The 11644-nt window shown below is 39.0% G+C and overlaps 1 protein-coding gene across 3 annotated transcripts in view; it reads left to right on the top strand.

Moving 5' to 3' along the window:
- Window positions 1–11345, top strand: part of haus8 (HAUS augmin like complex subunit 8) — a 62488-nt gene extending 51143 nt beyond the window's left edge. For 2 of the 3 annotated variants that reach the window (XM_043721366.1, XM_043721367.1), the window contains exons 14-15: window positions 5281–5407; window positions 11020–11345. In XM_043721366.1, the coding sequence (XP_043577301.1) occupies window positions 5281–5407; window positions 11020–11128 (236 nt within the window). In that variant the 3' untranslated portion in view covers window positions 11129–11345. Of the gene's footprint in view, window positions 1–5280; window positions 5408–11019 lie in introns of those variants that run through there. The other variant, XM_043721368.1, reaches the window with a different exon arrangement.
- Window positions 11346–11644: the final 299 nt, after the last annotated feature.

The following is an 11644-nucleotide window of genomic DNA, read 5'->3' as shown; positions in this document are numbered from 1 at the left end:
TATGTGAATTGCCCTCATTTTGCCGCATTATATTCCAAGCCTTGATTGTATTCAGTATTATGGGGTTTTTACAGTGATCTGTAATGATTTTCCTCTTGTCTGAGAATAAAAGGTTAATAAGTGGGTATTTTACTTGAGAAGGCTCGATGTCCAACCAGATTGATTGTGGATCAGACAAGACCCAATCAGCTATATAACTTAATAGGGAACTTAATTGATATTTCCTAAAATCTGGGAAGTCCAATCCACCCCTTGCCTGTGGAAGCTGTAGCTTCTTCAGCTTAATGAGGGGTCGCCTATGGTTCCAGATAAAGGAACTCAGCCAGCCGTATAATTTATATAAAGCCGTCCTCGGCAGCATCACCGGAAGGATATAGGAGACGGGGCAGGATATTCATTTTGATTAATGCTATTCTACCCAGCCAGGAAATTGGCAGGTCTCCCCATTGCTTGAGGTCCTGCCTTATCCTTTCCAATAAATACACAAAATTAGCCTTATACAACTGCCCAAATACTGGAGTAATAAAAATGCCTAAATATACGAAACCCTCCAGGGACCAGCGAAAGGGAAAAAGGGAGCCGTCCGCTAAGCGGGGTATCACAGCAAGGCCACCCATTGGCATAGCCTCCGATTTTGAAAAGTTAATTTTATAGCCTGAGAATGCACTAAATGTATTAATAACTTGGATTAAGCGAGGTATGGACATCAAAGGGTTACTGAGGAATAGAAGAACATCATCTGCATAAAGGGTAATTTTATGTTTACCTGTACCAATCCTTGGGGCCACTATATTAGGATCAGCTCGTATAGCTTCTGCTAGTGGTTCAATTATTAGCGTGAATAACAATGGCGAGAGGGGACATCCCTGACGGCAGCCCCTACCCACACTGAAGCTATCCGAGCCTAATCCATTGGTAATCCAACTGCTTTGGGATCACTATACAATGTTGAGATCCATTTGGTAAACACCTGTCCAACACCAAACCTCTCTAATGTGTAAAACAAATATGACCATTCGACCCTATCAAATGCCTTTTCCGCGTCTAATGAAACCACTACTCCTGGTATCTTTCCCTGATTACAAGCTTGAATCATATTCAGAGCCCTTCTAACATTATTGGATGATCTACGGCCCTTAATAAACCCCGTCTGATCCTCCTTTATAATATGTGGCAGTATCCTTTCTAATCTCAGTGCTAACGTTTTAGAGAGGATTTTAAAATCTACATTTAGCAAGGATATTGGTCTGTATGATGTACAATCTTCTGGGTCCTTTCCTTTTTTAAGGATAAGAGAGATATTTGCCTCTTTCAGCGAAGGCGTGAGACAGCGGAATCTTGTTTTACAAGTCCATGTCTAGTTGCAATTCTTCAATACTGATGCTGATTTTGCGCTCGGTTATAAATACAAAGAGTGATCTCTTGACATTGTCATGTTTGATAATGCTGAGACACTATTCAATTATTGGAGCTTTACAGACTAATTTGGTAGATAGGCTGCATCCTTGAAACTCCTCATTAGTCTTTCTGGAGTTGGAAGTTGAGTTGTAATGGGACCATAGAATCATAGAGCTGTACAGCATGGCAACAGACTGTGTGTTTGGTCCAACTCGTCCATGCCAACCAAATGTCCTAAATTAATCTAGTCCTATTTGCCAGCATTTGGCCTGTATCCTTTTAAACACGTTCTATTCATTATGCCCATTCAGATGCCTTTTAAATGTTATAATAGTACTAGCCACTTTCTCATTCCTCACACTGCTTCTGCTTGAAAACGTTACTTCTTTGGTCCCTTTTAAATCTTTCTCGCCTTAAACCTATGTGCTCTAGCTTTGGACTCCCCTGGATGTAGGTTTGCTCACTGAGCTGGAAGGTTCATTTCCAGATGTTTCGTTACCCTACTAGGTAACATCTTTAGTGAGCCTCAGGTGAAGCAATGCTGAAAATTCTGTGTGTTGTTTTCCTGTGGATGCTGGTTTGAAGTTCCCCACTCCACCCAAGAATTCCTGAAGACCAAAGACACTGAGAAGTTGATGAAATAATTGTCTCCTTTGATGGAACAGCCCTGGTTAGTTCAATCAACATTAACCTGGCCAAGAAAACACTGACTACACTATTAGAAGACCCAAAGACACACACCAAACACCACTAACTTCTTCAACAAGGAGAATATCATCAAGCTAGGGGAACTCTGCCTTACCCCCCACTTCACCTTTTAACAACAAAACCTACAGACAAACCAATGGAACATCCATGGGATCACCGATATCAGGGTTCTTAGCAGAGGCAGTAATGCAGAGACTTGAACAAACAGCTATGCCAACCATCCAATCCAAACTCTCGGTCTGCTACATGGCTGAGACCTTTGTCATCACTAAACAAAACAAGATAGAGGAAACCTTCAAGACCATCAATAATACCCTTATTGGCATAAAATTCACTAAAGAGGAGGAAAACAAGAACAAACTGCCATTCCTCCATGTCACAGTAGAGCGAACAGCCAATGGGGAACTTCAAACCAGCGTCTACAGAAAAAACAACACATACAGACCAAATATTGAACTACAGAAGCAATCATCCCAACACCCACAAACGAAGCTGCATTAGAACATTATTTCAATGAGCCAACACACACTGAAGCACAGTGGAACTACGCAGAGCAGAGGAAAATCATTAGACTGTGTATGCAAAAAGAATGGGTACCCAATGAAGACAGTCCACCGATTTTTCTCAGCAACAAACCCAAACAAGCAGACAAAACACGTTCAGAAACCCTAGCCACTCTCCCGTACATGAAAGACATCTCGGAAATGACTATCAGACTATTCAGACCCCTTGGCATCATGGTAGCCCACAAACCCACCACCACACTAAAACAGCAGCTAATGAACTTGGAAGACCCTATGCAGACAATGAGCAAAACTAACGTCATTTACAAAATACCATGCAAGGACTGTAACAAACACTACATTGGACAAACAAGCGGAAAACTAGCCACCAGGATACAAGAACACCAACTAGCCACAAAAAGACGTGACCCTCTCTCACTAGTATCCTCCCATACGGATGAGGAAGGACACCACTTCGTCTGGGATAACACATCCATCCTAGGACAAGCCAAACAAAGACATGCATGAGAATTCCTAGAAGCGTGGAATTCCAACTGGAACTCGATCAACAAACACATCGAGTTAGACCCCATCTATCACCCCCTGAGAAAAGGAACAGGAAGTGACTTCACCACAGGAAATGACATCACCAACCCAAAGAAACCCAAACCTGTAAATAGAAAGCAGGAATTTTCAGCATTGCTTCGCCTGAGGCCCACTGAAGATGTTACCTAGTAGGGTAACGAAACGTCTGGAAATGAACCTTCCAGCTCAGCGAGCAAGCCTACATCCAAAACCTCAACCTGAACTACAAATCTTCTCAAAACTTGTTTGGACTCCCCGACCTTGGGAAAAAGACCTTGGCTATTCACCTTATCCATGCCCCTCATGATTTTGTAAACCTCTATAAGGTCACCTCTCTGCTTCCCATCCTCCAGGGAATATGGTCCCAGCCTGTTCAGACTCTCCCTATAGCTCAAACACTCCATCCTGGCAACATCCTTGTGAATCTTTCTGGCACCCTTTCAAGTTTAACAACAGCTTTCCTGTAACAAGGAGATCAGAATTGAATGTAGTATTCCAAAAGTGACCTAAACAATGTCCTGTACAGTTGCAACATGTGCGCCCAACTCCTAAACTAACCAATAAAGACAAGTGTACCGAACGCCTTCTACACTACCCTGTCTACCAATGACTCAGCCTTCAAGCAACTATGAGCCTGTTTCCCAAGGTCTTTTTGTTTGGCAATGCTCCCCAGGATCCAGTATGTACTTGCACAATAGTCAATTAATTCATCGTAGTGTAGTGATCAACTTGCCTCGTTCCTCACTAGATGTTTCACTTGATCAATTGAAGGACCACTGAGGGGCCTTTGTAAAACTGTACATCGTTTTTTTTTCTTTGCTACCAGATAGGATGTTCAGCAGATAATAATAAGCTATAGCGAAAAATTTATTGTTATTTTCCAAGTAGTAGAGAGATAAAGGGAACTGCTCTAACTTCCATTAAATGTGTCTCCAGTGAGCTGAGTCATGGAATGGACTTGGCTCAGGAAGCCGAATTTCCTCTCAGGCTTTTTGGCTGTATTGATTTGATTTAATATCAAGCAAAAAGTTCACATAAATTTTATTTTGATGCAAAGTAACATTGTATTAATTCAGTGTCTCCTTGCCACGTTTAACTGTGTGCATTTGTTTTATATTTTGTAGTTTGAGAGTAATACATCATAAGCAGTTTTATTAGACTTTTAACTTATTTTATGAGGTACTTTATTATTTTTCAATGCCAAGCTGTAGATAGATGGCAAGTTATCAGTTCCTGCCAGTGGAGCTGCAAGGACATGCCCTGAAGTATTGTGCTAATTTCCTATACAAGATAGTTTCACTTCTCCTGACCCATGTAGTTGATTACTTATAATGCGGGAGACCTGATCCCTCTTTATCTCTTCTTTATTCTCAGTTGAATGTAAGTTTGCGATATGGTATATCAAGCTATTTGATTGTGCAGCAGCAGTTGTTATTGCCTTGGTCATGGTGTCTCTGCTTCAGTGCTGGCCGAGCTAGTGATGCTTGCATCCCCTGAACAAATTGTCAACTTAATAAAGCACTTCTCATTGCACCAGAAGAATAATGTTTCAATTCCCACAATACAGAACAGGATGCTAAGTGCTTTGACGGGTCAGTTTTCTGCGATGGACCTGTTCCCAGTTTGAGCTGTGTTGATCTTGTTTTCCTTGTAGTTTTTCTTTTCCACGCAGAGGACACAATTTGTTTGATTTGGTTTTCTCTATATTTTAATTCCAGGTCCAGAAATGAAAAAAAAGTAACTGCTTTAATGCAGCAGCCAGTCTCCCTGCACCTTTTTAGTCATAGATGCAGATTGACATTCTAGTATGTAGCAGGTTTGAGGCAGCCTGTGAGGAAACCTATTTCAGGTTGCCCGAGAATGTGCAGAAGTTAGTTGGCTGTCTGTTAATGTAAATACAATTTATACAAGTCATTATAATGGTGTGGATGCAGCTTAAATTCATCTAATTTTCCCAAAAGGAGTAACATCCCTGAGTAAACAGGTGTTTTCCTGTGCAGAAGAAAAATCAAAGATTCCTCTTCATAGGCTATCTATAGGTAGTTTTTGTTCTTGTGGTATAATTAAGCCAACATTTTCTTCACAGAGGAATTGAAAGTTAATCTAAGAACAACATATCAGATTTTGGGTGAACTTGGACCTGACAGACAAAATTCAAAAACTGGAACCGAACTTGGAAAGGTAGCTGCGATGGCTGATACGGAGATGAAAAGGTATTGGTGCAGAATCCCTTTCTTAAAAAATTAGAGTTTATCTGTTAGCTGCTCTCCCTAACTACTTTAGATACCTGAATTTTACTTTTTCTTTGTCTGTGCTAATCTTAAGATTTTGTAAATTTTCTTTCAGTAATTTTTCCTCACAGTTTATTTAAAGAACTGTGTGTGTGGATGCGTGTACTTAAGTAGGTGTGCATGTTGGGAGGCAATGGCCTAATGGTATTATTGCTGCACTGTTAATCCAAAGAAACAGGTTCAAAGCCAGCAACGGTAGGTAGTCGAATTCAGTAAAAATCTGAAATTAAGGGTGACCGTGAATCCATTGTAGATTATCAGGAAAAACCCACTTGGTTCACTAATGCCCTTTAGGGAAGGAAACTGCCATCCTTGCCTGTTCTGGCCCACATATTACTCAAGACCCAAAGCAATGTGGTTGACTCTTAACTACTTTCTGGGCAATTGGGGACGGTCAATAATGCTGGCCTAGCCAGTGTTGCCCTCCAGTGAATAAATAAACAAGGTACATATGAATGTGTATTTGTAAAATACAGCAGACAAAATAAATTACATCTAGCTAAAAGGAACTTTGATGTCAAGCTTAGATGCACAAGAAAGCTTGGATGCACAAAAGAATTAGCTTCTGTGAAAATTCTTAGGGTGAGCATAACTTTTTAAAATAAAGGATATGTTTTAGAGTCCAACATTTAAAGGCAAAGACATTACAAATATTAGTTCATGCAGAACTTTCCAAAAAATGTCTAATTTGCAATGAGTGTTTAATTCTATTTTCATACAAATAAATATTTTTACCAGTGGTTTGGAGGTCACGTCATAAATCTATTCATTATCTTTTTGAAAGCTCAAACCCAGAACCTTGCTAATATGAATTTTCCAAGTGTCTTTAAAATGTTCAAGTTGGTACTCCTTGGAGAAGAACCTGCTTGGCTCACATACTTGCCTGTGGGAATTAGCAAGTTGTGGGTTCAAGCTTCAGTGTAAACTTTAGTTTCTGCTGAATCTAAGATAACGCTTCATTGCCATACTGAAGGAGTGCTTTGGTGCTTCATGTTAACTTTTAGATTTGTTAAAGCATTCTGTCCTTGGGTGAATGTTAAAGATTCCACTGATTTGGAACATAGTTTACTGTGAGTATTGTTCCCTAAACCCAAAAGCACCAAAAACAGATAATTTACATTCATTCATTTTCTGTCCTTGGAACCCAGCTGCATGCAATTTGGCTACTGTGTTTTCTACGTCAATTCAAAAGTTGTCCATTTGTTTATCAAGCACTTGAATCCATTCTTGAATTGTGTTGAGCTCCTAACAGTTGAAAAAGTAAAATGCTCCTGGTCCTCCTTGCTGAAGCAGAGAGCTTTATTATTGAACCTCCTTCAAATAAAGGAGACAAATTGAAAAAAGATGATTTTGAGGAGGATGATCAGCTCTGTAGATGCACTAATACAATTTGAATGCAGGTATTTGAGGGGAAAAGTTTGGTATCGCATGTAAAAAAAAAAAATTTCAGGTATTCCTAGTGTAATCTGTGAAAATTGTTTCCTCTTGCAAACTTCTCTCTCACCCATTGTTTCATTGTTCTGTGCTTCTATGATGAGGAACAAAATGAAATGGTGCAGCACCTGGGTCAGAGGAAATACATAATTTCTGTCCAATCTAATACTTGATTGAAAATACACAACTTATGGCAATATTGCTACCAGATTTATTCAGCCTAGTAAGTTAATCATTTGGTTATGATTTCACATAAAATGGTTTAGTTTTAATCAACACATTTCACATCCAAACTCTAAATCACGAGATGATAGTCGTCAGCCATTTGACACTTGCTGAATATGATTTTGGATTTATATTGTTATCGAAATTGCAAAACTTGTGGCTAACTCCTTTCAATGAGCCTGAAGGGTTGAGGTTATAAGTGGCTTGGGAAAACTAATCTATAACACTGCTTAAATAGTTGATCAAAATGGTATGGATTCAAACAGATAAATTTAGAAAATTTTGAGATTTCTTTCCCAAATGCAGTTTACACTATTGAGAGAGAATTATAGGAAGATGAATTGGGATCACTTTGAGTGTTTAAATTCTAGTGAGAATCTGGCAAGCTAGTAAATTACTTCTATAGTTTCTCCTTCCTTGGTTGTTGAATAATCTCACTGTTATTAATTACTGGCAAGAAGCCTTAGTAGCAGCCATGTTTTTAAAACTTTAAAAATAGCAGTTGTGAACACACACCTTTCTTTTTATACCGATGCCAGTAAAAGTGCTAATAATGTTTGAACTGTCAGCTGTTTTGTCCTAAGCAAGGATGTCCGTGCAATGCAAAGGAACCTTGTTAAATTAGACTGTAAACATTATTGCTAATTCTGAAGACAGCTTTCCCTGCTGCACCTTTTTAACAGTACAATAAACCTATTAGTAAATATTTTCATTTTTCTGTACCTCTTAATATTGGAATTTAATGTTTTGCTTATTTTCAGAAAAAAAACTCAATTCAGATTTATTATTTTTACTAGTGTTTTCATTGTTAGTGTGCATACACTGTGGCAATAAAAATCAGTTTCTTAAGCTTTTTAACAAGTTTCTCGTTACAATAAAATTGGTATAGTTTTAAGTGGTATCACTGAGTGATTGCACTTTTGGCATCTTATTGATGCCATTTTAAAAATCATAAGTATTCATTTTAATTTTAGTTACCAACTTAGTATTCTGGAAACTGTGCCAGATGAGCTATAGAATATGATATGGATTCCATTTATTGCACTAAATTTAATTTACTTGGTATTACAAGTGATAAGTCAGAAAATTTTATATCTGAATCTGAGCTCAGGCCTTGATCGCCAAATGGGTGTTGATTGAATGGGCTGTTATAAACATGGAATTCTGATTGTTTTTTATTTTTGTTATTTACATGCAGTAATTAAGAATAAACCCTCTGTCCCCTTCATTGTGACTGTGATGAAGTTTATAAAGTCTGGCTGTGTACTGCTTATCAAAGAGGCAAAGGAGAGAAACCAAATAACAATGCACATGAACAAAAAAAAACAAAAGAACTGTGGATGCTGGCAATCAGAAACACAAACCGTAATCGCTGACAAACTGAGCAAGTCAAGCAGAACTGTTCTGAAGAAGGGACACTGGATTTGAAACATTATCTCTGATTTCTCTCCATAGATGCTGCCAGACCTGCTGAGATTTTCCAGCAATTTCTGTTTTGGTGCGCAATGCATATGTAATGGTAATATAGAACAGATTGTCCTGCCCCCTCAGTTCTTCACTAACATGAAATGCATAAAAATATTCTGAAACCATGCAACAGTTAGCAATACTTATGGTTTCATACCTATCCTATGAAACCTGAATGCATGCTAGTTTGATTGGATATGCTATGTGCCATAAATTTTAGTGTAACTATCCCTAAAGGAGTTTCCAGTTTGTTCAATGTGATATTGCTTATTAAGTGAAATATGCCAGGGTCTATGTATCGAGACTTGCAATCCATTACATAAATGCCAGCAATCTACTAATTAATCTGACTTGACCCTGAACTGCCTGTAGTCCTTTCCAAAAATAGTTACTTAAAGACCAGATTGAATGCAAAATGAATCATACTGCGATGCCAATGTACTGGTAATGAGATCAGCTCTTACAATTTCACGAAATGCATTCATACTGAGAATCACAATGGAGATATAAATTGACTATTTCCTTGATCTCTGTTAGGGCAGCAGTGTCAGTGCTACATCTATGTCATCTTGGAAGTAGAAAGCTGAGAAATTGGGCAGAAATGTCCTATTCCAAATGACTATCTGTTCCCTGCTTCTGGAAAAGTATACATGTTTTAGATCAGATTGAGTTCCATGTTGCCAACTTAGTTTTAGGATGTCCAGTCCCAAAGGCACTGCATTTCCTCGATTTAAAGATTATGCGGACTGTCTCAGTTCCAGACCATATCTGAGACCTCATCAGTGATTTCACCCTCCTGCCAAGCCACTGTCATAGAAGTTGACAGCACAGAAAAGGGAACTTTGGTCTGTAGTGTCTGCACCAGTCAAAAACAACTGCCTAACTATTTTAATACCATTTCCAGCATTTGGCCCAAAGCCTTGTGGGCCTTATCGTGCTGTCTCAGATTAAAACTAGCTGTTTGTAAATTTGGTATTTTTTTTTTGAGGCCGAGCTGAATTAATCAACCCTGCATCTTTTATATGGTAAAGACTACTTATTTCCGCCTCCCACACTAAGCATGTGCTTCTGAAGCCTCCATCTATTTCTTTCTGCCTCTAGATTCTCACATCCCAATGCTCATCTGACTGGTCTCCCATCCAGAATGAAAAATAGGATTTCCCTTCTGTCATCGTTATTCCAGATTTATCATATTAGAATTTTTATCAGCCTTTACATCCAATTTGTGGCTGTGCCCTATTTTTTCATCCCAAATTTCCTCTTTTCAGTTCTACGGTTGGGCAGCACGGTGGCACAATGGTTAGCACTGCTGCCTCACAGTGCCAGAGACCTGGGTTCAATTCCCGCCTCGGGCATCTGTCTGTGTGGAGTTTGCACATTCTCCCCTTGTCTGCATGGTTTTCCTCCGGGTGGTCCGGTTTCCTCCCACAGTCCAAAAATGTGCAGGTTAGGTGAATTGGCCATGCTAAATTGCCCGTAGTGTTAGGTGTAGGGGTAAATGTAGGCGAATGGGTCTGGATGAGTTGCTCTTCGGAGGGTCGGTGTGGATTTGTTGGGCCGAAGGGCCTGTTTCCACACTGTAAGTAATCTAATCTAATCTAAACCCTTGGCGATATATTCTTCCAACTCTGGAATCTCCTAAAATCCCCACTCAATGTTTCTGCCTGAAGATACACTCTCCAAAGTGGTCAATGAGGCCCTTAGCTCGTGAATTCCCTCCATAAGCTGTAGGACTCTATATCTTCCTCTTTACTCTTCACACATTTTCAAACAATCTCAACATACTTTAATCATAATATCTCTTTTTTTAGCTTGGTATCAGTTCTTGTCTGATTATACTTCTGAAGCATGCCCTGGGAGATTCTAATGCATTAAAGGTGCTGTGTAAATGGAAGTTGTTGTTTGGATCTGTCACTGTCTATTTCTCCATAGTTAATTTAGTGCTTGTTATTTTTGAACTTCTTTGACCAGTTACTAGAGGTTGGTCAGTATTTGTGAAGCTTTCTTCCTCAGCATGGAATTCTTATCAGGAGCAAATGGGAGAACAGTTGAGGGAAAGGTAAAAAAAAAACTGCCAGACTCCTTTTTTATAAAAGCCTTATTGGAAGAGCCTTAACAGTATTCCAAATGTTGTTTACTTTGACAGCAACAATGCTAGCAATGTTGGAAATTAATGCTGTTTCTTTTTTTTTTATTGCAACATGAAACTCTAGTATCCTGAATATGCCATGGTCCTTGAGCCACCCACCATGCTACAGTGCAGGTTAAATGGTTTTCTGACTGATTCATTGGTTCTGTTTGCTTGTTATGAAAGATGTCAAAATGTTTTAGCTGGATGCTAACCAAGATCCTTATCTAAATTGTATGTCATTTCATTCTTTAAAAAGTCTTTGTGTTTACTTTCGCAGTTTCTTTGTGAAGATTGAGGAACTGGCCTCTAGCATCAGCAGAGAGACTACGCTGCTACATCAAGAATTGGACGAAGAAGCCTTGGGGATGGAAGGATCAACAAAATGAATTTTCACTTAGCCCATTTCCCTTTTATAAATAACACTTCATTTATGTATAATAAAATCTAGCATCTTGTATTATTTATGCAATCAGTCAACAAATGTTCTTTTTTGGATATGATCCTGAAGATGAGCATGTAGTGCTTGTTATAATAAAATAAAGAACTGCAGAGGCTATAGATCTGAAACAAACACAAATTGTTGATGAAAATGAGCAGGTCTGGCAGTGTGTGTGTGTGTGGGAAGAAAGCAGAGTTAACGTTTCAAGTCCAATGAATCTTCACAACAGGACTGAAAACATTTAACTCTGCTTTCTTCCCACAGATACTGCCAGACCTGCTGAGTTTCGCCAGCAGTTTCTACATTTTCTTTGTGCTAGTTAACCTACGTAAAATTGACTGATTGTCGCTCTGCATTCCTTAGTTTGCATCAGTTGAGTTGCGAGAGTGATTTATTTTTCCCTCGTGTCATGTTTTAAGGAAAAAAAATCCTGATGTGGATGTTTCTGGGCAGTCTCATTGCA

This window comes from Chiloscyllium plagiosum, chromosome 31, assembly GCF_004010195.1.
Source record: "Chiloscyllium plagiosum isolate BGI_BamShark_2017 chromosome 31, ASM401019v2, whole genome shotgun sequence".
NCBI classification, from domain to species: Eukaryota; Metazoa; Chordata; class Chondrichthyes; order Orectolobiformes; family Hemiscylliidae; genus Chiloscyllium; species Chiloscyllium plagiosum.
The sequence above is the reverse complement of the archived record's forward strand: the minus strand, read 5'-3'. Positions and strand labels throughout refer to the sequence as shown.